Raw genomic sequence first — 25,637 nt, forward strand, 5'->3', positions numbered from 1 at the left:
CCAGATTCGGGGGGCAGCCTGGGAGGCACGGAGGACCCTTGGATTCCTTGGCCCACGGGTGACGGGTGTTGCTGTTGCGGGAGCTGTGAGTGGCTGCTACCTCACCTCACCTTACCTTCCATTGCTTGCTTGTCAGTGCTTGCTTGCTCGTGGCCGTAGGTGGGTGTTGATGGCTAGCGCGGGCTTCTGTCATGTCATGTTTCGGGTGGCTCCTCATCTTTTTTTTTTTTTGCCATGCCGCCACACGAGATGCAGTGAGACATTCAGTCGAGATGAGATCCATGATGGTCACTAGCTGTACAGGTAGACCTTTTGCAGGTTTTGAGAAAAGACGGAAGAGGTGATGAGTGAAGAGAGATGAGACTTGGGTTTGGCTGAGAATCACTCACGGCTCACTGGAATCTCACCGAGTCGTAGGGTGAATCTCAGAGTGAAGCTCACATGCCTGTGAATGACAACTCACGCGCGGATCCAAGACACGCGGGGAACCACGGCCGTGGCATCGCAACTGAGCGTGCATGCTGCCAGCTGCGCTGCGCTGCGCTGTAATGAAAATGGACCAGTTCGCTGCACGGCACTACTTACCTTACTTTCGAACCCGTCAGCCACCGTGAGTGACGAGCGACAACAAACGGTTTGGACTCTGGGAACAGTCTACAGTGAGTCTGGAGTCTGGAGTCTGGAGTGATGCATCTGTGCAGTGTGCCGTCATTCGGGGAGCTGCTGCACATCAACAGGTGGTAAGGTCCTCTCAATGCTTTCTCATCCACCCATCCATGAATCGACTTAACCCAGCTGAGCCTTCTGGCGGCCATCTTTTTGCCATCTACCTCATTCGTCTCCACCAGACCGCCAATCTCATCCAGGGTCCCCTATAATCATCTCACTCACTCTGGGTATCTATCCTCTCTCATCAGGTCACCAAAGTAAGAGAACTGTTTCCCTTCTCATACATCTCGAGTGTAAAGACCAACCAAGCCACACAAGTAACTCACATTCATGACCTGATACCATCATCTTTACTCGACATTATCTGAATCCAGATAGGTGAAGCAAGGTACCAATCCTCAGCAACTACAGCATCCACTTTACCAAGTAGCCCAACTTCCAGGCCCAGTCCATCGGCCATTGCGTCTCCAGCGCTCTCTCTCCACCAGCCCGCTGGCCCCTCTACCGTGCCTCTAAGGTCCCGCTGCCCGCCTTAAGCATTGAGCGCTGTATCCTGCCTTCACCAAGTTTCCCCCCCTCCTTCGCTCCTGCGCAGTAAAGTGCCACCCACCTGCCTGCCGCCTGCCACCCACCGCCGCCGCCGCCGTCGCGCCCAAATCCTCCCGCCGTCCTTCTTTTCCCATTCCCCCCCATCTCTAAGGTATTACCCGTCGCCCATTTTGCCAACCCGCGCCCGCTTCTCCCCCGATTCATCCTTCATCCACCATCCATCCATCCATCCACACACCCCCATCCAACCCGCTCTCCTCCGACCCTTTTTCTCTCTTCCTCCTTCCTTCCCCCCAGTCTGCTTTTCTGTTCTGGTCTTGCTTCGTCCTTTCTCTAGACTGGACGTCTTTTCAACAAGGGGGGCTTCTTTCGACGACTTCCTCTTCCTTTGATCTCGCCGACCCCCCCCTCCACCGGTACCTTGATTGTTTCTCGGTACTCGACATCGCAGACGCTCTGCGAAACAGAACAGAAACAGATCCTCGAGTCGCCTACCTTAGTCGGACGAGCCCTCTTACCGCCTCAAGACTCCTGCTCCGCCAAAAGGTCGCCATCGCCGCCTCCTTCGACATCACCCAGCCGTCTCTGTCAGGCCTAACGCGTCTCGTTGTGAGCCTACTTCCCTTCGACCCGATCCGACCTACCTTCGACGTCTTCGCACTCGACACCTCGTTGCTATCTCCGACGAATACTTCCTGCGACCGCGGCACTCATACACCGTTGCCCCCTCATCGCGTCGATCCTCCCGCCTCTCTACCCGAATACTCTGTATCTAGTAGATCCATCGCCTGTCGACAGGCCCTTCCGCCTCTTTGTTGGACGACTTAGGTGAGTTCATTCTGTCTTGCCTTCCGCCTCTGCAATTCTCCATCTTCCCTGTCTTTCCCCTACAACCCATGTCGCTTTTCACTTGATTCGTCCTGGCAACGAGAGGCGCACCTGTGACGTCGTTCGTGCCTGCGCGATGCTCAAGGCTGCCATCAGCTCTACATCCAAGGTTGTTGCCATCACGATCATGACGTTGGGCTGTGATCTCAGCGCGCTTGCCTGGGTCGGTGTTTTCCTACTGGTGGCTTCCGGCTGTTCGTCTGCCATCGGGCTGCCCTTCCCATGCCTTGACTTGCATGTGCAAACACTCAGCCTTGCTTGCCCAATCTCCGCTGCCCATATGCACTCCCCTTCTCCTTCCCCACGAGTACGGCCCTTACCTCACGTCACTGCCCTCGCACAAGGTCTTGAGTCAGCCTGAGGTTCGAAAAAAACCGGCCTTGTGCGGCGCTCGTTTTGTCGGTTGGCAGTCTTGGGCGCCAATGTCATCACACGGCAACCGTTGCTGCCCCAATACTACTTTCGTCTCCTATACACCCAAACCACAGAATGCAACTCGAACATGATGCTAACTCGTCGTTCCTGCAGTTGCCTGTTCCAACCATCCTAATTGTAATTCAGTCTTGCTGGAATAATACGATGCTATGGCAGCTGTAATCGGTGACTACGTCTCTGATCCCTCCCGTTTCCATAACATGATTGCCAACCCGGGCATTCAACACCAACACTCGCACGATTCTCACTACCGATCCTCGAGTCGGTCAAGAGACGTCCCTGCACACCACGCGCCTGCGAGCCCGAGATACCAACATTCTACGAGCACCCCGTCCACGCGTCAAAAGCGCCCCGAACAGGACTCGGTCGAGAAGCCCGCGCCCCCTAGCGCAGGTGCATCTCGCTTCCCCTCGCCTCCATCATCTTCATCGCCAACAGGTGCCAGGCCCCAGCATGCCGATAGCCCCGCATACATGGCAACCGATTCTCGCGACGCCGGCCATGCTGGTTCCGTAGCCGCCTCTGAACAGGCTCATGCCGCCCCTAGTCAAGAGCCGCAACAACAGCAACCTTCGCCCGCGTCTGATGGAAATGGTGTTGCCGGCGCCACAAACTCATACCCCCTCTCCGATACCTCATCTCCCGTACAGCAACCTCAAGGCCAGACAATTCACATTCGCGACTTGGCCCATATCCAGAGTCTCGCTAAGGCCGACCTATTATCGGGCAATGGGCCGGGGATACTGAACGATCCGCCGCTGCAGGCGATGAAGTACGAGATCAGTGCGATGCCCATTGGCGACATTATTGAAATGGTCGCTGCCCTTCTCACCAAGATCACCACCACCAACGATCTGCAGCATGATGCCATGCAGCGCAACGTTGCGCATCAGCAGCAGGCGAGCCAGAACAACGAGTCAGGCAACGGCTCGCAAATGAGCCCGTTGAGCACGTCTGTGCTTGCTTTTCACGGCAAGAACATCCCTGCTATCACAATTCTGAGCTACCTGTCCCGCATTCACAAATACTGCCCGACCACCTATGAGGTCTTTCTGAGTTTGCTAGTCTACTTTGACCGCATGACGGAGCGAGTCAACGAGATGGTGGTCAAGCACGAGGAGGCGCGGAGGGTGTCCACTTCGCAGTCAACTCCAAAGGCACAGTCGGCCGACGTCGAAATGCGTGACGAAGATGACGAAACCGACTCGGATCTTGCCGACGACGACGATGCGGACGAACAGAACACCAAGGCGAGCGAGAGTACCGGCAGCATTGTGCCTCAGCCGACACCTCCTGGCGCGCCCCCGGCTACGTACTTTGTTGTCGACAGCTTCAATATCCATAGACTGGTCATTGCGGGCGTAACTTGCGCGAGCAAGTTCTTCTCAGACGTATTTTACACCAACTCCAGATACGCCAAGGTATGTAAATAGTCCAAGTAGACCGATTTGTCTTGCCCAGTGCTGATTCTCATGTCTTAGGTCGGTGGTCTTCCGTTAGCCGAACTCAACCATCTCGAGCTTCAGTTCCTCCTATTGAACGATTTCCGCCTGGCGGTTCCCGTCGAAGATCTTGAGGCGTACGCGACCATGCTGGTCGAGTTCTACGCGCGGGAAGTGGTGGCACAGCGATCACGCCCTGCTGCTGTCACCGGTGGTGATTCCTAAGCAAATTTGCAATATTGCAATACTATGAGATTGATACCCCAAATTACGCTGATTTGGGGTTAAAGTGGTCTACTAAGGCTTGCTGGTATCTTTACTACCATCGCATCCTAGTAGAATCAACTTTTATACGTTTGGCTCGTTGGCACCTCGGAGCTTGGGAGGGATGTTGGACATCTACTCATCGGACTGGGCACCAGAGGCTCGGTGCAGATTACAATTCTGGGGCGAACGGTGCGCACCGTTTCGTTCCAGGGCGTGTTTGGTACGTTAGCGAGCGACCAATGGACCGATGACGAAGGAGAATGGATCAGGTTTTTCCCTTGAAATACCCGGATAGAACGGGTCTGTATGGAGTTTTCGTGGGCGGTATTCTATTGCAAGTTCTGGTGGAGCGCATTTGAAGGCGACTTCATACGTTGATCTTATTACGAGTGGTGGAATTCGCGCGAGCTGTACATGGGCAACCAGACAGACGAAAGACGGAAGATGAGTTCTTTGATGAACGGGCAGGGGTTGGACTAGGCTACACTACACGCTACGTTACGTTCTAGACTTTGCGCGGGCATACTTGGGACAAGGCGTTTGGTGTTCCGAGACTGACATAGATGGCGAGCATAATGAAATGTCCTGAGTACGAGAAATTGAATTGCAAGCTGGTCAGATCGAATTCTTAGATTGATTTGAGATGAGCATGTGAGAGTCGAGTCGGCCTAAAGTTGAGCAAGGATAGGAACGGGCTGATGCTAGAGCAGACAACTTGGAAAGGCCTAGGATTCCTGTGTTGCTTGAAGGCTATGCGCGACAGACGTGGGGTTATCCATACGGGTTGAGTTAGAAATGCAGTGAACGCGTGATCCCGGTCAAGTTTGCCACAGTCTGAACGGTGGCTGGACAGAGGTAGTGGCTGACGTTCAGGAAACTTGCGTTGTCTTGATAGACTCCTCATCCCGTAGAATGGTTTTAAACTGGGCCGTCGTATCATCCTGTGTGTGCCTAGGTAGTCTGCGATGCCTCAATTAGATGGAGGCTAGAACGTCGAGCTAAGACGAAGACAAGTCACCCTGAGAGAGAACTCAGGTGGCTCAAGACCTTTTCTTTCCTAGTTAAAGTGATTCGGTGAAATTGTCACCCGGGATTGAAAGGCGATGACTTGGCAGGGGATGTTGACCATCATGTGCCTTTGAGATCTCATGGGTGCCGAGATAAAGGTATGAGATAGGCCAATATATCGTGTAGTTGTGGCTCATCGACAGCTTTGCTTAGCTAGAAGAGCTATATCATTAAGAATGTACTTGCGGCTGCTCATGCCTTCGGCTTTACGTGGAGTAGTGTTAATGTGACTTACGCCATCAAGCCGATCGTGAGTTGAGTTGAAAAGAAATCGGATGGCGTGATTCCATCAATTCTAATAAACATTGTAAACCAGGACTGACTTTCCTTGGCTGTGATGTCCTGCTTGGCTGCGTAATGAAAGCGACGCCAGAAGATGTGTAACAAGGTTTGTGCCAGTGGAAGGACGGAAGGGGGAACGGGTAGATGATTTAGATATTGAGCCATAGGCCTAGCCATTCATGATGGGTTAAGGATGCATTGCAGTTACCTAGATTGTGGAACGAATTCGAAAGATTGCTTTTGTGCGCAATGAGTGGATGAGTGAGCACTGCAATTTTAGCCCTCTCCAAGCTCTTGTGGCTTAATGTAACCCGCCAAGTCTCATGGAAGGAAGAACGACTGTACTATTTCTTCGAAGCTCAGTAGTAGATTACAGCAAGCTGAACGACAACTAGCTTCTTATCGCGAACGATACTCCCATGGACCATTCCAGCCATACTCCGCGGTGAAACCAAACGCCAAGTACCTCATCCTCGATCTTTTACTCTGTCACTTCCGGCATGTGGCAGACAACCTCGACATTGTTCCCAGATGGATCAATCACAAACGCGCCATAGTAATCAGGATGATACTGCGGCCGCAACCCAGGCGCCCCATTATCCTTGCCTCCTGCCATAAGAGCAGCCTTATGAAACTCGTCAATCACTTTGCGGTCTATGTTGAAGGTATGTTATTAGTCAAAAACTTCTACAGCATTACCAACTCCCAGGCACCAGATACATGATGAAGTACTTACTATCCGCCTTGAAGCCAATGTGGAGCGGGATGTTCGCCTTGTCGACCTGGTGACAGGCGATCCAGAAATCGGGCCGCTGCACGCCGAGGCCGCAGGCGTACTCGTTTGGTTCGACGAACTTCTTGAAGCCGAGGGGGGCCAGGGCAGCGAGGTACCAGTCTACCGTCTCCTTGTAGATTGAGGCGGGGACGAAGAGGCCGACGTGATCGATGGACATGTTGGATGTAGTGAACAAGTACGCAGTATGTGTCTTTGAGGTATGAGAGAGACAAGATTGTCGGATTTGGATGTTTAGATGAATTGTGAGGTCAGTGATAGTGGAAGAGGATGAGGGGAGAAGAGGGGAGGTTGGCGGGGTATTTTGTAGACAATAGCCCTTTGGTAAACACGTTATCGCGTGAGCTAGTTCACGGGTATTGGAAAGTTCCGTCTTGGAATGGCGTCGCGAAGGAGGCGCGAATACACGTGCAAGGAGGGGAAATCGGGGGACCAGGTATCACCGCAAGCAGCCGCCGAGTCTAGGAGGAGCACAAGAGTTACACTAGAGTCGTGTCGGTCTGACTCAGATGGGGGCTATTGATGCCAAGTAATTAGGGTAACTGGGTTCTGGGTAAGGCGAACGAGAATGTCTGCTATCTTTGAACGTTTAGATCATGTCTGTCAGGGACGTTGCCTGTTGAGGATGGACTTTGGGAAGCTGTTGCTGTTGTATCTTGACACGGGAGATCCCCGCCCGGGGCTATCGGCGGGCTGAAGGCGCCAAGTGGGGCCGCGTAGGCAGCAGCTGCGCCGGGGCCGATGTTTCTCGCCCTGTCTGAGGTGGATCGTGCGGGGGAGATAAGTTTGGACGAATGGCGAGATGAAGAGATACCAGTGCGTTTTCACGGGTGCCTGCTGCGAATCTGGTGTCTTTGCGTGAATCCAGGGGTCCGATGAATACGAGACTCCAGAGGCTGATGTCACATCCACCGCCCCTTTGCATCACTCGCCGGCCGGCCGGTCTACGGTGTCTACGAGTACCGTTCATCCGGCCGGACTTTAGGTCAACGGCTGGACTGGAAGGAGGTCACTGGTGATGAACCTGGAAACATGCTTTCCATCGTGTTACTACAATATTGGTACAGTGTGCTATGCAACAGCGACATTGCCATTCATGTCACTCTCAGATCTTTGCCAAGATGCTGCTGTTGATGCGGAACCTGACCATGGCGACTAGGCCAGCCGCCGCCAATGACAGAGAGCCAGCGTAGAACATGGCTGGACGGTACGCTTGAAGACCTCCCTCGGCGCCACCGTAGGCCTCCAGAAGATATCCCGCAATTGGCGAGCCCTAATCGACCTTGTCAGTATATTGTTGTTGGACAAGGAAAGATCCCGTTGGAATCGCGCAACTCACCATGAGATAGCCGCCAGCCCATCCAGTCACAATCATACTCATAGCGACAGAGACCCTAGCGGATCCAAACGTGTTCCCGACCACCGTAGGCATAGTTGAGAAGAAACCACCGTTCGAGACGCCATTGATAATGACAAAGGCAACCATGGGACCAAGCGACGTCGAGACGGGCCAGATGGCCAGGATACTAACCGCAGACAGGAACAGGGAGACGAAGAGCACGTTGAGCGCGCCAAATGCGTCGCAAAAGGCACCGCAGCAGATACGGCCGATGGCGGAAGAGAAGTTGAACCCCGCTACCAGGCCGGCGCCCGTGGAAGAGGAGAGGCCGATGGATTTGGAGTAGAGTGGGAGGAAGAAGGGCGGGACGAAGAGGGGGAAGGTTCCGACTGCGCCGGCTAGGAAGACGAGGACGAAGGTTAAGGATTTGAAGAGGCGCCTGCATTTCTGTGTCAGTGGCTGCTATAGTTTTCCATGTTGGAGATCATGGCGAGAACGGGAAAAGAGGGCTTCCTACCACTCAACGAACCCAGTACTACGGACGGGAACACGCTCTTTGATGAGCCATGCTGCTGGGAGTCCCGTGGCCAGGGTGACAAGGGCCAGGACGCGGTAGGCCCACGCGGATCCGAGATGATTGAGGAGGGCGTCGAGGGCGAAGCTGTTTACGGCGCCACCGAGGCCACCGCCGGCGAAGACGATGCCGTTGGCGAGGCCGCGCTTGCGGCTGAAGTACTGTGCCGGGACCACAGAGACGATCTGGATGATCTCGTCAGCAACAAAGTTTAAAACATTGGGCTAGTTTGCGGGGCTCGGCTCACCGTGAAACATAAACTTGACAATTTGTTAGCATGAAAGATTCGTAAAGAAGCTCCACGAAGGGACGACGTACCTCATTCCCAACCCCATGATGACACCACTGGTAGCAAACATGGCGCCCACATTCTTGACCGCAAAGCTACTCAGCAATTCACTAACCCCCAACAGCGAAATCCCCAATAACCCCGTCTTCCTCGGCCCGATCCGCCTCATGACGCGCGAGTTGACAATAGCCAACGCCGAGATGAGCGCCGCGGCCAGGGACCCGACGAACGAGAGCACGGCGGGCGTGCCGAGACCATCTTCGATGAGGGCGCCCTGGATGACGCCCCACGAGTAGGATGTGCCGATGATCCACCAGGCGACGACGAAGCAGCCGCCCACGACAACCCAGCCGTAGCCGCCTTCGGGGACGGTGGAGTCTGCTTCGCGGGAAGCTTGGAGGATTGGATCTGTGGTGTCGTCGACGTTTCGGGATGTGGATGTGAAGGGGGAGGGCTTTTGGGATATGTTGGCCGGGAGGGGATGGAGTTCTATGCCTGAGGTGGAGGCTGAGGCTGATGCCGTTGCTGTTGTGGTGGTTGTTGACATGGCGGCGGGTATTGGCTTGGATTGAGCCTTTTGTGACCAATGTGAAGAATCGATGGTTTGCCGTCCAACATGATTGTGCTCTCTTTAAGATAAGACCATGTGATGAGCCTAGAAGATATATCGGTGTTAGAAGCGAAAAGCGAGGTCAGCAATGGATGTCAAAAGTCAGTGTGCCCCACCAACGCCCAGCGCGCCCTTCCGTTGACAGGCTCCGTTTCAATTAGCTTCCGGCTCGGCGGGGGAGTGCCGGACGCCGAGTGAATTGACCGTGGGCCCGCCAAGGTCCGTTGGACTGTGTTTCCCATCTTCCGGGGTGCCGGGACTTGAGCGCGGGTTTAAGTTGATGGAGCCAAGATGTTCGTTAGCATTCAGCACCACACTAGTGTCGTGATGGATGCATGCAGCTTGGGACATGTGCTTGTGGGGATAATTAACCGATACCGAGCTCAGGGAGCCGGTGTAAGTGAGAAGCATCCATCTTTTCTGGGAGTTTTCCTCAAGAAACATCTTTTGATCTACCACTGAATGTTAAGTTACAACGCTATCTAGAAAAGAAAAACCCCCACCATTATCTGTATTCGTACGGATACGAAGTACATGATCCAGAAAGCTTGTCTGTGAGATCGCCATGCTGCGGGGAAAGATGGCGATGGCGGGGTTCTTCAGATTCGTCACCAATTAAAGTTAGATGACGTTGCATCAGCCCAAAAAAGCAGCCCCATTCCGCTCGGAAATCGGCTAGCGAGGGCTCGGAGGACCCCTGCCAACCGCCAGGACAGGAGCGGGAGCTAGGAAACTGTAACTTGCGCCGGCCAGTCTCTGGGGTTGCAACTTGGAATGGTGCCGTTGTGATGAACGCAGTGAAAAGTATTATTGGGCTTCTTGGGATTCTTGAGTCTTTTTGAAAGAATGATGGTTGATCAAGTGGGGATAGTCTTGGCCTGGTAATATCCCTCAGTTGCTACTGATTTTCTTTCAAATAAAACAGTTAGCAGGGCAGGTGTAATTCATATGCATGTTGACGTGGTATCACACACAAAAATCGTCAAAACATGACGTCGGAAGTGAGAATTCACATGTCTATACAAATACTATGAAAACTCCAATACACAAAGGGTCGTTGGGAGACAGAATGTGCCGGTGGGATGGAGAGGTTTGGATCGGGCAAGAATGAGTTAGACCGACAGCATCAATTACACGGCGTGAATCCTAGCGCATCTGAAGTAAGATCTTCCCCATACTCTGAGGGCGGATGAGATGGGATGACAGAACCTTACGTCCATGGCAGCATCCGTACTCCGTACTTTTACTAACGTATGGGCTTCACGGTTGGACATGATCTCATGTTGCGCGTCTCAACCTCTGAATGAATCAGGCGAATGCTGATTGGATTGAATTGGAGGACGGCCGTTTTGCGGTGTCATCCGGTTTGTGACGGAATCTGGAAGCGAGATTGAGGTACCTGCCCTGGTTAAGGTAGGAGGAATACGGAGTACGGAGTACGTATGAGATACGGGTATGCTAAACCGAGCAAGTCCCATCCCGTCTTGGCATTCGGCAGGCGCGCTTGCCAGTCACGATGCTTCCATTTGTTCTCTTGTGACCACCTCAATTCCATTGCGGCAAGAGGGGTATTTCGTACCTTCTTGAAGTTGTGCGTGGGCTCTTGCCGTAAAACTGCAGTGACGTACCACATCACGGGATGCTTGGGGCACTGGATGAAGCAAGGGAAGGGACGAGATTATTGAGGGAGGCACGAAAGGAAGAAAGGGCAGGAATGGTAAGGGTGAGTAAAAATACACGGAAGTTGCTGCCGGTGGCTCTTGGCAGCTGGAATTAGGTGTGTTAGTCAGCCAGAAGTCGTCGTAATGCTTTCCCAAATTTTTCTCCAGGTGTGGATCCCCTCGGACCCTCCTCCTCCTCCATTGTCCCAGTCACCACCCGCGCCTTGCCCGCGTCTCCGCTGGCCTCGCCTTTCCTCATCCCGCCCCAAAGACCCCCAAGACCAACGAGTCCCCGACTCGCTTTCGCCCCAAGGACCCAAGACCCCAAGACTTTCTTGTTTCCCCCCCATTCCCGACTTACTCGGACACACACACACACACACACATACTCATCCCTCCAAGCGACAAGACTTGCAACGTCCCGCCGCGCGTTCACCTCTTTTTTCTCTCTTTCTCTTGTGCTCGTTCTCGTCTTGATCACGCCGGCCCCGGATTCAGTCTCACCTTTAACCTAATCTCATCTTAGGTATTCTATCTGAGATCAGGTAGCCCGTCTACCTGTCTGTCAGATTTCCCTTTCCGGTCCGAACCTTGTTTTGCGCACTTCGCCCTTCCTGGAACTACACCCTCAAAGTACACGCTTCGCTTCACTTCACCCATACCAACTATGGCTGCCTCTTCTTCTTCTTCCCAGCAATCCAAGGTCCTCATCCTCGATGGTGGCCTCGGCACTTCCTTGGAAGACAAGTACGGCATCAAGTTCGAGTCAGCTACCACGCCTCTCTGGTCTACCCATCTTCTCGTCGATGGTCAGGACACCCTGCTCGCCTGCCAGAAAGACTTTGGAGATGTACCCGTTGACATCATCCTCACTGCCACCTACCAGTTATCCATCCACGGCTTTGCCAACACCCGCACTGCCCAATTCCCCAACGGTATCGACAAAGCCAACATTGGCAACTTCATCCAGGACGCCATTCGCATTGCCGATGAGGCGGGACGTTCCCAAGGAAGCAAGACAGCTCTCAGCATCGGTCCCTATGGAGCTTGCATGATCCCTGGCCAAGAGTACAGCGGCGCTTATGACGCCGACCACGATACTCTCGAGAAGCTCCGTGACTGGCATGCCGAGCGGCTCCAGCTGTTCCAATCTGCCGCCGCCTTCTCTTCCCCCGTCAGTTATGTCGCCATTGAGACGATCCCGCGCACAGATGAGATCAAGGCCGTGAGGCAGGCCCTGGATAAGACCAAAGTCTTGGCCTCTGAGACCCCCATTCCTTTCTGGATCGCGACGCTTTTCCCGAGAGAGGACGGCCTGCTGCCGGATGGATCTTCCATCAAGGAGGCTGTGACGGCCATGCTCAGCCGTGATGTTGCCACGAGCCATCCCTGGGGTATCGGCATCAACTGCACCAAGGTGTGGAAGTTGGAGTCTCTCATCCAGAGCTATGAATCCGCTGTCAAGGAACTCGTCCACGAGGGCGCCGTCGACGCCGCTCCGGCACTTATCCTCTATCCGGATGGCACTAACGGGGAAGTCTACAACACGACGACCCAAAAGTGGGAGCTTCCCCAAGGATCACAACACCCTACCACTTCATGGGAAGCCCAACTCTCACAAGTGGTCTCTAACGCCGAATCTCGAGGATTGTGGAAACAGATTGTTGTGGGCGGATGCTGCAAGGCAAGCCACGCTGACATTGCTCGGCTCCGAACTGCAGTAGAAGGCCTATCTCGGTAGAAAAAAAAAAAAAACAGGACCAACATTTCTTGACCGGCTTTCACCTCCGACTCCGGCTCCATTCTCGGCGTTCGGTACCGTGCCGAACGCCTCTCTCCCGACCCTCCGAGATCGACCACCGCCGGCCTGGTTGTACCATGCACCATGCACCTTGCACCATGCTCCAAAGCAAAAAAGACGTATCCCAAAAGGAAGCCCTCTATCCGGTGGTATCGCTGCCCAATGCAAAAGAGGGAGTCTCCCCTCTAGTGGCCAGTACGGCCAAAGCAAAAGAAAAAAAAGAAAAGGCAGTTCATGTCATCATTCCAAGTTGTCTTTTTTCCCTCATTTCTTCCAACCTTGTCTCGTTGTTATCGCTTGGGCTTTCCAGTCGTCGAAGCGCTTCTGTCTCTTTTGCTGTTCCTTCTCGTTCCACGCCGCGATCGGCTGGATGGGTAGCCTGGCGAGCATCTCGTCCAGGTCGAAATGGCGTCTGAGTTCGCCGTTGACGCGGATCTGAATGGTCCCGATGCCTTCGTACAGGGCGGCGCCGAAGTCGGCCCAATCACGATACATGGACAGGAGACCTCCGATCTGGCAGCACATGAAGAAAGCCAGCTTCTCGGCCGGGATGAGGTGCTCCTTGCCTTGTGGCGGACGGGGCCAAGTGATCCCTCGACTCTCTCGCTTTTCCGCGTCCATGACCATGGTGGTGAACCTTTCAAACATGTCATGAGCGGGCGGCCGCGGTGCACCGCCGGAGACGAGCCGATCGTGCTTCTGGCCAGGGGGCGGTGGCAGAACGTCGAGCACGAGGTTCTTGATGGTGAATTTTGCCGGGTCGGCGACGATACTACTGAAGGCAGTCGGGCCATACTGCAGATAACCAGACAGCATGGCGTAGAAATTCCAGACGATGAAGGGCGGACCGCCGCTACCGCCTCGAAACTGTTCCTCGTTCTTCCAGTCCGGGTTGACATCGGAGGGGGGGTCGAAAATTCGAAATTGGACTCGGACGCTGTCGGCATGGCGGGTCGCTCTTGGCACCGCGAGCCAAGTCGGCCACAAGCCACATTCTTTGACATACATGACATCGAGACGGCAATGCGTCCCCCTTGTCGCAAGCAGCGCCTTGGCTTCGGCGTGTATCTGTCGATTGACGAGAAAGATGTTGGTGTTGGGGGAGCCGGAAGGCGGGGAGCGAACCTTCTTCTCAACCCAAATGTCGTGGCCATCGAAAAAACCTTTGCCCTTGTACTCGCGCCTCTTGCGGTCCTGGCTGACTGAGGGATTGGGCGGCGGTTGGCGGTCGGAAAGGAAGATGCATTCGCCGAGGATCAAGTCGCGAATCTCCCGCGGGATGCTGAGCAAACCGACGACCATGTTTGCTGTTGTGGTGTTGTGCGATTTTGATGTTTGCTGCAAAAAAGGGAATTTGCCTATACAAACGCAACCGCACAACTGGAGAGACGAACAGACACTTTGGGTGAGAGTGTCGCACAGAGAGGGGGTGGGCAGTGGGCAGTGTGCAATGGTGGTGGGCAGGGAACAGGACTAATCGACAGAAATTCGATGGGGTCGGGTGGCAACGGCGGGCAGCAAATGGAAACAGACGGGATGCAGACGCAGGAAGAGTCTTGACGGTCAAGGACGACTGACTGGGCTGGCTGCTAGTACAAAGGTATAGTACAAAGGTACGGTGACCCTGACTGACCTACTGACTACCAGGTATCACCTGCAGCAGCAAGCAGCAGGGCAGCCAAAAGGAAGTCGGTCGAGTCGTGGAGGGCGAAAATTTACTCGAAAAAGGCACCACAGAAAAGTCGGGGTTCGAGGTCGAGTGAGGCGCAGCACGCAGCTCGCAGCGGCAGCGGAGTCGGCCCTTTGACCAACGACGTCATTCGACGGTGCGAAGGCGGGCCAAGAGGAGGAGACAGAAAAAAAAGAGGAAGATGGGGAGAATTTCGAGGGGGCCGACGAGAGACCAAAAAAGCCGGATACCAAATCAACGAAAAAGGCGCGATGAAAGTCAAAAAAGTAATGGGGAATTTTCGGATACTTGGACACGATGGGAGACGGTAGACGGGAACGGGAGGATGGATGATGGATGGGGTGGGCCGGGTAAGGTATTGTGTGTGTGCGTGTGTCGGTGTCGGTGTCGGTGTTGTGCACGAGGCCATCTACCAGGTCCTAGGAATCATCTGGGAAAGGAGATGGGATAAATGGGCTGCCATGCGATGCGTGTTGTAGTAAGTTGCAGCGCCACTGACTAACTAACTGTGTGATGCAGGGGAATAGTTTTCTTTCTTCCGTTCTGGATTTGAGTTTTTGGGTGCTGCTTCGTGCTGCTTCTTTCGCGTTGAAAAAGTTGATGGCGAAGAGGGCGAGGTTGCGTACGCGCGAGTGCAAGTGCGTGTGCGTGTACGTGCTTGTGCTTGATTCAGCTTGGGTTCCTTTGCTCCAAGGAGCAGCTGTAAGTAACTTACTTGCAAGGTAAAGTAGGTCAACTCGGTCTGGAGCGAGCCGAGCTGACCATATTGGAGAATTGTCAATGGATGATGGATGATGCTACGCCTCACTCGAGCCCATGTCCATGCGACTGACTGACTGATGAAGTGTCTAATTCCAAGTAATTACCTACCTACACTACAAAGCAAAGCGGCAGCAAAAGTAATTACCTACCTACACTACAAAGCAAAGCGGCAGCAAGAGAAGAGAGAGCATTGACTGTGGCCCGTGGCGCGGAGCCAGAGTCTTCGGTAGCCTCCCCGTTAGCTCCCCGAGACAGACACGGACAGAAACAGGAACAAAAGAAATTTTGGGAAGTAAAAAAATAAAAATAAAGATCATACACCTGTACCGATACCAGTACCAGTCCAGTCCAGTCAGTCTCCAGTGAGTGAGTGAATAGTGGCCAGTCATCAAAGGAGAAACTGGGAGCGGAGCGAGTGCGTGCGGGCGTTTCTGCGGTGTGTGGTGGTCAAATGCAGTGCAGTGCCGTACCCTTTACCCCATATCCTCTCGTCTCTCCATCCGGAAGAGAGGGGGGAAAGGCCCACGACTGGATGGGAGGGGGATGGATCGGGGATCCATTACGCTGCTGCTGATGCAGAAACCAGCGGCCGGACTGACTAAGAACAAGAAAGGAAAGGAAAAGAGAGAGACGGCCAGGCCAGGCCCAAGCCAGTTTCTTTACTGTGAAGCTGCTGCGCCTCGGGGTTTGTTATATAGCGCTGTCTGTGAGTACGTAAGTATACTTTATGTATGTCTGCTTCAGTACGGCGTTCTACATCTGTATCCGAACGTCTGTGTATGTAGGCGCATGTCTTGACCGGTTTGGGGGTTGCTGATGGCTCATTCTCGTGGCTGGGTTTGCTGGGCATCGGCATCCCAGGGTTCTTGTCCTGCTCTGTTCTGTCGGGTCCGTCCCCCCTCTCACTCACGCGAGCTGCCGAGGGTCTGCTCAGGGTTCTCTTGCCAGGCCCTGCTGCTGTTTCCTCTGGGTTTGCCCGGGCTCTGTGCATTTCTGATGGGGGATCCTCTAGGCTCTGGCACACAGAATGGAGGATGGAGCTCCCGGGATCGGTAGCTGGTTGCTGAAGGGGGTTTAGTAAGAGGGATTTTGTGTCCGGGGCATGTGCTTCGTGCCGCCGCCGCTGGTGCTGGTGCTCGTGGGACGTGGAGACCATCCCCATCAGTCAAACCAACGGGCGCGGGCGCGACGATGAAGAAGAACTGGGATGAGCCATGGTTGAGAAGCTGGAGGCCGCCTACGGGACTGGGTCTACCGGCCTTGGACTTTTTTTTTTTTCCTCTCGCAGAAGGCACTATCTTGCAGTGAAGACCAGTTTTTGGAGGGGGGCGCGCGTGATGGGATCGACACTACCTTAGTCCAGCGGGTTTTATCACTCACTCTCACTCTTACACCTCACTGTGGGGGGGGTTCACCGTCTGAGGGAAATGCCGTTGATTGTGGTCAACGTCAAACGAAGCCAAATTAACAGCGCGAGAAAAAAGACCGCCCATCCAAATTAAGCGCGGCCGAGGAGGGAGCAGCACGAGTGCTCTATGATCCGTACGTAGTAGCTAGATTCTTTCCCCTTCCTTCCAGGGTTTCGGCGCCGACCAGTACACACACCTGGGCAGCAGAATGAGAGTGAAAGTGAAAGTGAGAGTGAGCGTGAGAGCAACGGGGCAAGCCTGACTTCGGCTTGACAGGTTTTTTTTTTTTTTTTTTGTCTGCCCAGTGCAGTTATTACACTGATGAACGGGCACAGCCCCAGGCCCTAAAGTCGGCAATCACTACTGGCACATACGCAGGACGGAGTAGGGCGCGGCGGTGATTTGTATTGATTGGAGGCTCTTCGTGGTCGATCGCCGGTCAGAGACCAGATTTGGGTGTATCTTGAGCGGCCGTTTTGGATCTCTCTCGTTTTCGCCTTTCTTTGAATGACTGAGGTGCAAAGGCAGCAAGCACCGCTTTACGGTAGATGAACAATAGAGGGCTTGGAAATCGCAGGCGAGTGGCAGTGAAAGTACGTACACACTGATTTGCCATCTAGACATGTAATTCAGTACATACGCAGCACGGATACTCAGTACGTCTCTGCTTCGCTCTTCAAGTCGCGGCACGAGAGCTGGCTTATGGTAGAAAGAGCAAGAACAGAATCAGGCATTGAACTAAACAACAAAGGAGTCGGCACATGGGAATGTATGTAGGTAGGCGGCAAGCCAGGCTGATTTAACAAGCGGCAGACTTACAGACCGCCGAAGACGCGGAATGAGCTTGTTTGACGATGCGATGCGGCATCACCGCTTCTTTACTGTGGGAGAGCGCAATAAACAAGCACCGACGGATCATGGGGGCTGGAGGGCAAAGCGTGGTGGCCGCCGCAGCCTCTAAGAGTTGGCTATCGCCTTGGACACCTCACTGAGTTAGGTTGGCTCTGCTTCTCCAAATAACTTCCCCCAAAGTCGGTACATGCCGACTTGAAAGTTCCTGAAAATGTAAGATTGATGACCGGCATGGGCGCCGGCGAAAGGGCCGGGTTGGATTTGGAGTGTGTTCCCGGGGGGGCTGTGGAGTCGCACAATGATGAGTTCGTGAAGAGCAGATGAGTATCCGTATCCCGGAATGAACAGAAAAAGGCGCACAACGAAGAATGACGAGAGAGAAACATGAGGATAGCTAGCTCGAGCTGCACTGGAGCTGGCTCCTGAATACTCTCCGATTGGGCAAATGACGCGGCGCGGGATGTTGAAGCTGAGCGGACAAAATTTGGGGGTAATCTGTGAGGACTGGATTCGGCATGCGTCTCGTCTTAGCTTCCCCCCAGCTTTCTTGTGTAACGACTGTCGCATTGGAATGTTGCGATCATGGATGGCACTTTGAATGCAGCGACCTGGGCGCGCATCTGCAAGCTCAGAGACGAAAAGAGGATGCAGCCAGGCCAGCCAGGCCCGCCAGCCCTGAGCCAGCAGCTCTCTGAATGTGGGCATCCCGGACGCGGGCACCGCTAACTGCTTGCAGCAAACCGAGACATGGCCACTGTTTTCTCCACACCTCACAACTCACATTGCAGCGGCGGTCAGCTCCTGCGCCGTGCCTGTTCGGCCGGTCCCCCGTGGTGGTGGGTGGGTGAGTGTTGCTGGTGATGGGAATGGTGTTGTTGTTGGAGAAACGGTGAAAGAAGAAGCATGTCGAGCACTTGCACCAGAAGGGGACTGATGGATTGTGGCAGTGCCAGCGCCAGCAAGCTCTCGAGTCTCCCCTCCTCCATCCAGTTCTCCTCTCTGATCGCCTCAACTTTCAACTACTTTGCAGCGGCACTGCAGCAGTGTCTCTTGCATATCCTCAAGCTAAGACCTGTAAGCCACCGGCAGCAGGAAGCCAGTCATCAGGGATGGAAACTCTTAGCGGGCACAACTTGCTTTGTTGCTTCACTGCCTTCAATCTTACCGAGTTATTACTTACTTACTCTGCCGACTGGGCAGCAAAGCTGGATTCAAGCTACACGGTAAGCTAGCTGAGAGGATCTCGAATGGACGGATGGATCGATGGTTCAGCCAGTGAGATGAGTGCAAAAGCTAGATGCAGGGCTGTAGAGGAGGGCAGACGGTAACGGGTTCTGCGGGCAAGGGAAGGGAGGGGCGTGAACGTGGACTCTTGAAGGGGTGGGTAGGGGAGCATTTGGAGGGTAAGGGGACCTTTCCTGTGTGTCTCAGTGAGTCTTGTCATGGACTACTCATGACTCTGGGACTCGGGAGAGATGATGGAGGCCGAGGGAGGTCAAGAGACAAGAACAGAAACAAGAACAAGATCAGAGGATGGATCATGGACCAGGACGCACATGGGCGCGGGAGCCCTCTTCCTCCTCCTCCACACATCCTCTCCACAACCCGCACCAAAGCCAAGCCGAGTAATAAGTGGTCAGCATCGCCAACCTGGTCAACCATCGCTGGTCAGTGGTCAGTGGTAGGTATCCATACCAACTCCGTCTCCGTAGTGTAACTGTCTATAGTACAGATCCAGGAAGGGCTAGGTAAATAAACCAAAGGACCAAGGGACCAAGGACCCAAGGCAAGGTAGAGGACGGGTATCGAGCGTAGTGCCGCGGGCACGGGGCAGGATGCGCCAAAACCTTGATTGGTTGTCACTGGCAAAGTCCTTTGAGAGCCTCTCTTGCGCCAAGAGATACTTGGATATCCAACTCTCAAGACTTCACCAACGTGTAATTTCGCATCAACGCCTCCAACCCTTTCTATGAGCGATTTATCACCCTCAATACTTGCACCCTTTTCCCTCCTTTCATTAACCTTTTCAACAAGGCCCGTTGTTTACCTACCATAGCCGCTCTCTTTCAATTCTGCTGCTCCCATTTTTATTTTTATTTTATTTTTCCTTTTCCCGTTCTAAACGCCCTCCCTCCCTAGCTAGACAACCAACCACCCCCTCGTCCACCCCATCATCGTCTCCTCCAAAGCGCAACCGAGCCTCCTCCTGGCGGTGCCTTGCTCCCCCTTGGTCCTTGGTGCGGCCGCACGCAACGTTGTTTCTGTGACACGCCTCTCGCTCTTGATTTGGACACCTCTCTTCTGCTCGCTGGCCCTGCTCACTTCAAAACAGCCCGGCCTGGCTTAGCCGCGCCGGAGCCAAAAAAAAGTCTTGCGCATGAGGCATGAGATTTCCGTGTTCCCGTAGGCTGTCAGACTCGTCGGCCACAGTACGCTCGGCACGTTGGATTCTCAGTGCCATTTCACCGCCTCCTGGCGCCGTAGATACAACCGCCGTCCAACCTCCATCCTTCTTCGCACGTCGCCCGTCGGCTCTGCTCGTCGAGTCGTTCGTCTAGTGCTCCGTAAGAGTAGTTGCTGATATTGCCTTTAACGGTCAGGTCTTGGCTCTTGGGGCCTTGTTCCTGTTTGTCATTGCTCACCACATTCGTGCTCGTCTCCTCGCCCATGCCTTGTCTTGTCTCTTGTATCGTCTGCCCTGAACTTGGGAACACGACTTGTGAACCTGCACCCCCATTCCCTCCTCCTTCTCTTGACTATACGCCCTGCCCATCCCATCCCATCCAACCGACTCCTCGGGAGTCAGAAGAAAAAGCCGCTCGCTTGGTGTTTCCCGTGTCTCCCCCCCCTCCCTTTCCTGCGACCAAAACAGGCTCTGATTGTGTTCCTCTTACTTGACACCATCCCAAGTCGATCCAAGTCAAGCAAAGCGTCGAGTCCCAGCCCATGCCATGTGATGGAATAAATGCGGATGCCGCAATCTCCGCAATGGCTGTGCGGCGTGTACGGTACCGTACCTTTTGGGAGAGGCTGATTGTCTCTCGTAAACATTTGCATACACAAATGCCAAGAGCTCATGATAGACATGAGGGTTAAGACGGATACCCTCTTCTGGACTTCCCGTCCCGTCTATTGTCTCGTGGCCCTGCCTCGTCCATTTCGTATATAAGACCCTGAATGTTTTGCAGGACGTTGCATTGCAGATCTGCTCACAGACTCGCTCACTTCTCACTTCCCTCCCTTCTCTCCCTCTTCTCTCTGAGTGAGGCCTCCCTCCTGCTGTTGTCGTTGTTACTCTGAGCTGTCCTGACAACCCGGAAAACCCTATTCTACCCTACCCTTATTCTTATCTTGAGATCACGGTGCACGAAACTTGTCAACTCGGAAGGAAAAACACCGCATAGACAAAATGGACGAAGAATCTGAGCTCAAACACCAGAAGGAGGCGGCCGGTGACCGTATTCGCTGGGACGCCGACGAGGAGGCCGGCAGGAAGGCTCACCGCTCTAACGCTGGTCCGGCTCTTCATCATGCCCGGTCAAACACGTCAATGTCTATACACTCGGTCCGGTCGAGACGCAACTCCATCGACGCTGCCGCTGAGCTTCCTATCCAGTACCGCACGGTGTAAGTGTGGAACAACATGCGACAAAACAAATGACAAGAAATGCCTCATCAACATCTTTCTCTCGGCTAACAACCCTCTTCGAAAAGTTCCTTTGAAATTGAAGAGTACAAGACAAAAACTGAAGCCGTCAAGAAGGCCAAAAATGTCGCAACAGGTTCGTAAAGTCATAAAACAACCCTCGTCTTGATGTATTGTGTTTCGAGAACAAAGTGAAGCACAGCGACTAATACCATCTGCACCTCTGCAGAACTCTCGGAACTCGAATGGCACACCCTCTCCGTTGACGAGCTTCTCAGACGCCAGTCGTCCTCCCTCGCCGACGGCCTATCCGCGGACCAAGTCCAGCGCCGCACAGCACACTATGGCAAGAACGCGCCCTCGCCGGCCCCGACAAACCACACAAAACGCATTCTCGGATACTTCTTCAAGGGCTTCGGTACAGTCCTCCTCGTGGCTTCCATCCTCGTCTTCATCGCATGGAAGCCCCTAGGAAGCCCGCCCGCCGTGGCTAACTTGGCGCTGGCCATCGTGCTGCTTGCCGTCTTCTTCATCCAGGCTGCCTTCAACATGTGGCAGGACTGGTCTTCCTCGCGCGTGATGAACTCCATCAAGACTATGTTGCCTGAGAACTGCATGGTTATCCGTGATGGCAACCAGGTTGAGCTCATGGCCGAGAACATTGTCCCTGGTGACATTCTCATTGTCAAGTCAGGCAATAAATTGCCTGCTGATGTGCGTTTCCTCAAGGTCTCTTCTGATGCAAAGTTTGACAGAGCCATCTTGACTGGTAAGTTGTTTTCTGTTTATGGCTTTCGTCACGTCAAGCACTTGTGGTTCCCTTCCATTTTCAAGTTGGAAATAATCACTGACAAAGTACAAAACAACAGGAGAGTCTGTCCCTTTGCCCGCTTCTGTTGACTCGACCGATAACAACTACCTCGAGACTCGATGCATCGGTCTTCAAGGCACACATTGTGTCTCGGGCACTTGCACTGGTGTTGTCGTAGCCACCGGTGACAACACTATTTTCGGACGCATCGCCAAGCTAACCAACGAGCCCAAAAAAGGGCTGACAACTCTGGAACGCGAAGTTTTGCACTTTGTGCTGATCATCTGCTCCATCATGTTCCTCATGATTGTGCTTGTCTTGATTGTTTGGTAAGCCATCAGGCCAGATACATGTTTTGTACAAAGGGTAAACGCTAACTCCTAATTTCCATTGACAGGGGTGCATGGCTTAGGAAACAGTATCCTAACTGGATCAACGTTCCCAATCTGATCATCTCTTGCGTCTCTGTCGCTGTGGCATTCATTCCTGAGGGTTTACCTGTTGCTTTGACTGCCAGCATGACCATCAGCGCCAACATGATGCGGAAGAACAAGATTCTGTGCAAGTCGCTCAAGACTGTGGAAACACTTGGGTCTGTCTCGATTATTTGTTCCGACAAGACGGGTACACTGACCCAGGTAAGTTGCATAATTATCCATACCTAGTTCGTTATAGTATGACAACTAACCAATCACCTTGCAGAACAAGATGATTGTGACCGAGTGTGCCATCGGTACCATGAAGATGACGGCCGATGGTGCTCGGGATAAGATCGCAGTCGACAGACACAACCATCCCAATAACAACTCCCTGGAGCAGCTTCGTGCGCTCGCCGGTCTCTGCAACGCCGGCCAGTTCGATGCCGCCACCGTCCGCTTGCCGCTCCACGAGCGCGTCATCCACGGTGATGCCACGGACCAGGCCATCCTGCGCTTCTCTGAGAGCCTGGGGCAGACCGCTGAGCTGCGCCGTTGCTGGCAGACGAAGTACGAACTTGCCTTCAATAGCAAGAACAAGTACATGATTCGCGTTCTCGGCATGTCACACCCGGATGGACTGTCGCTTGCTTTGCCTTCCGATACTGCTTCAGTCTTCCAGCCGGGCGATGTGTAAGTTTCCATGTCGAACACGATTTCAAAGAAAGGGCATAATCTAACAGGGCAACCAGCTTGTTGACCATCAAGGGTGCTCCTGATGTGCTCATGCCGAGACTGAGCAACTACGTCAACCCTGCCGGATACACTACCGCTCTGGACCCTTCAACTCGCGCATCCATCGAGCAGATCAAGGACGAATGGTCAGCTCAGGGGCGTCGTGTGCTGCTGCTCGCTCGCAAGGCCATCTCAAGATCTGCCCTCAAGGGTCACCCGTCTGACAGCGCGTACGAGATGGAAATCAATAACCAGGCGAAATCCGGCCTTACGCTCGTCGGTCTTGTCGGAATTGTCGATCCTCCTCGTCCCGAGATCCCCGAGGTTATGAACACCCTCCGTGGTGCAGGCATCCGCATCTTCATGGTAAGCTTCTCCCGGTAATCTGTTGCACTTCTAGGTTACGCAGAAGACTAACAACGTGAAGGTTACTGGTGACTTCGCTCTTACTGCTCAGGCCATCGCAGCCGAATGCAATATCATCAGTGTTCCCCGCTCGCAAGTCGACGACATCTCAGCTCTTCAGCGCGTCAACCACGTCGACCCCTCGATCAAACACATCGTGGACGACCTCGAGTCCTCCCCGCGTCAAGCCCTCGTCCTCTCTGGCCCCGAATTGATGACCCTCAACGAAGAGCAGTGGGACCAGCTGGCTCAATATCAGGAAATTGTCTTCGCTCGCACGACGCCGGAGCAGAAACTCCGCATCGTCCGCGAACTCCAGTCCCGTCACGAGATCGTAGGCATGACCGGTGACGGCGTCAACGATGCACCATCTCTTCGCGCCGCTGATGTTGGTATCGCCCTCGGTTCCGGAAGCGATATCGCCATCGAGGCCGCCGACATGGTTCTGCTTGACTCCTTCTCCAGCGTCGTCGAGGCCCTGCGATATGGACGCATGATGTTTGACAACCTCAAGAAGACCGTCGCCTATCTCCTCCCAGCTGGTAGTTTCTCCGAGTTCTGGCCAGTCATGACCAACGTTCTCTTCGGCATTCCCCAGATCCTCAGCAGTTTCCTCATGATCATCATCTGTCTCTTCACCGACGCCGCTGCCGCCATCGCCATGGCCTACGAAGCGCCCGAGGCCGACGTGCTTCTTCGCAAGCCGCGTGTGCCCGGAAAGGACCGCCTCGTTGACTGGCAGCTCGTCGTGCAGTCTTACGGCCTGGTGGGTGTCTTGGAGACTCTGTCTTCGTTTGCCATGTCCTACTGGTACCTGGAGCGCAACGGCATCAAGTTCAGCGATATTTGGTTCTCCTTTGGCAACTTGCCGTCATCGATCGACCCGGACTACTATCAGCAGAAGCTCAATGTCGCCAGTTCAATCTACTTTGTCAACCTTGTCGTCATGCAGTGGTTCAACCTTCTGGCCATTCGCACCCGTCGGTTGTCGTTGTTCCAGCACCCGCCCATCGGCAACAAGCGCACGCAGAATTTGTACCTCTTCCCCGCCATCGTCTTTGCGCTCCTGATGGCCATCTTCTGGCTGTACGTTCCCGAGTTCCAGACGACGCTCGCCACGGCCCCTGTCCCCGTCGAGTACTGGTTCTTGCCGATGACTTTTGGTCTGGGTATTCTTCTCATTGACGAGGCGAGAAAGTTTGCTGTGCGAAAGTGGCCTACGGGCATCGTTGCAAAGTGTGCGTGGTAGATGTAGATATCGGCGTTGGATTCGGGGGCTTGGGTCCGGGATCGTCTCTTGCAAAGGAAATACCCCTGGGCTGGAGGTTCTTTCTAGTGGGAGTCAAAGGGAAGGCATATTGATATAATATTTGTTCTCCATACAGCAAGCGAGCCAGCGTTGACTCTGCAAGCGAATTTTATATTTTATTTTGTGACGAAATCAATATGACGTTTTGCGCCTGTCTCAGATCCCGTCGCTCAATAACCAATGTTGAAAACCGTCTTCACACATACTTCAATACCTGTGGCTTGAGGTGTGAGTAGTCAGGACATCATGCAAAATGATTTTGGCAGCCGTAATCATGGCACTGCTAGAGATGCAGTAATGATCTTTAATGCCACATAGTCAAGTGGTCCACAAGACGATGTTGGATAATTTACAATCGGTTCATATAGTCAGCCTTCCTCAAGGTCTTGTTCAAGACCTAATCGTGATTCTTGCCGTTCACGCATAGTGATCATCTTTTAACACCTCATCTATTCGTTGTGTATTTCCATTTCCATCCATGATCAGCGGAATTGGGCACTCATAGCTTAGCTCCGAAAGAACACCTTTTGATGCATGAGTCTACAGTAGCCACAGGACGTGACACTGTCGAAATCCAGGCATTGCAATCATCTTTTTTTCTCAGTGGATGATGAGCTGCTCGGAATTTTACCACACGACCAGGCTTTGAGTAGGGAAATATCACTCTAGCGCAATTTGGGTCGTCCAGTACTCAAGGCGAGCTGTAACGTTGTTTACAATTGAGTTCTGTCCTGCCATCATTCCGGAATATCTGAAAGAAGGTTCGTCTTATCGGTGGTAGTCAATCAATAAGTTCCTCTGTAAACTCCGGTACTTTTTGCGTTTCAACTGGGTTAGACCCGGCAATGGTTCTTGAATTCCAACCTGTCGCTTGATAGTTGCGGCTATAAGATGTTGAGCGAGGTTTGACCTCAAGCCGAATTCTTCCGAATTAT

At 53.6% G+C, this 25,637-nt stretch overlaps 6 protein-coding genes across 6 annotated transcripts; 3 read left to right on the top strand and 3 right to left on the bottom strand.

The window, feature by feature from the left end:
• Nucleotides 1-914: 914 nt before the first annotated feature.
• HER10_EVM0009761 (cyclin) lies at nt 915-5,034 on the top strand. The gene is made up of 2 exons (XM_035479237.1): nt 915-3,962; nt 4,023-5,034. Exons 1-2 carry the CDS (start codon nt 2,691-2,693, stop codon nt 4,206-4,208), a joined length of 1,458 nt encoding a protein of 485 aa, XP_035330907.1. The 5' UTR covers nt 915-2,690; the 3' UTR covers nt 4,209-5,034.
• Nucleotides 5,035-5,879: 845 nt separating this feature from the next.
• On the bottom strand, nt 5,880-6,842 carry HER10_EVM0010014 (glyoxalase/bleomycin resistance protein/dioxygenase). Its single transcript, XM_035479484.1, has 2 exons — nt 6,337-6,842; nt 5,880-6,254 (listed from the first exon to the last, which is right to left on the bottom strand). Exons 1-2 carry the CDS (start codon nt 6,551-6,553, stop codon nt 6,082-6,084), a joined length of 390 nt encoding a protein of 129 aa, XP_035330924.1. The 5' UTR covers nt 6,554-6,842; the 3' UTR covers nt 5,880-6,081.
• A 656-nt stretch (nt 6,843-7,498) lies between these two features.
• Nucleotides 7,499-9,277, bottom strand: HER10_EVM0003422 (major facilitator superfamily transporter; the record flags this gene model as incomplete). The annotated part of the gene is made up of 5 exons (XM_035473097.1): nt 8,625-9,277; nt 8,554-8,566; nt 8,250-8,491; nt 7,733-8,171; nt 7,499-7,666 (listed from the first exon to the last, which is right to left on the bottom strand). The coding sequence occupies exons 1-5, from the start codon at nt 9,140-9,142 to the stop codon at nt 7,499-7,501; spliced, it is 1,380 nt and encodes a 459-aa protein (XP_035330545.1). The 5' UTR covers nt 9,143-9,277.
• Nucleotides 9,278-11,226: 1,949 nt separating this feature from the next.
• On the bottom strand, nt 11,227-15,382 carry HER10_EVM0012607 (uncharacterized protein). The gene has a single exon (XM_035482000.1). The coding sequence runs from the start codon at nt 13,967-13,969 to the stop codon at nt 12,932-12,934; it is 1,038 nt and encodes a 345-aa protein (XP_035331066.1). The 5' UTR covers nt 13,970-15,382; the 3' UTR covers nt 11,227-12,931.
• HER10_EVM0005313 (homocysteine S-methyltransferase) lies at nt 11,534-12,607 on the top strand (the record flags this gene model as incomplete). Its single annotated transcript, XM_035474934.1, has 1 exon — nt 11,534-12,607. The coding sequence occupies one exon, from the start codon at nt 11,534-11,536 to the stop codon at nt 12,605-12,607; it is 1,074 nt and encodes a 357-aa protein (XP_035330661.1).
• Nucleotides 15,383-20,789: 5,407 nt separating the features above from the next.
• Nucleotides 20,790-24,642, top strand: HER10_EVM0006038 (Na+/H+/K+ antiporter P-type ATPase; the record flags this gene model as incomplete). The annotated part of the gene is made up of 8 exons (XM_035475636.1): nt 20,790-21,007; nt 21,095-21,162; nt 21,256-21,795; nt 21,896-22,166; nt 22,235-22,475; nt 22,540-22,946; nt 23,006-23,354; nt 23,416-24,642. 8 exons carry the CDS (start codon nt 20,790-20,792, stop codon nt 24,640-24,642), a joined length of 3,321 nt encoding a protein of 1,106 aa, XP_035330707.1.
• Nucleotides 24,643-25,637: the final 995 nt, after the last annotated feature.

Source organism: Colletotrichum scovillei, assembly GCF_011075155.1.
Source record: "Colletotrichum scovillei strain TJNH1 chromosome Unknown Contig00008, whole genome shotgun sequence".
Classification (NCBI taxonomy): Eukaryota; Fungi; Ascomycota; class Sordariomycetes; order Glomerellales; family Glomerellaceae; genus Colletotrichum; species Colletotrichum scovillei.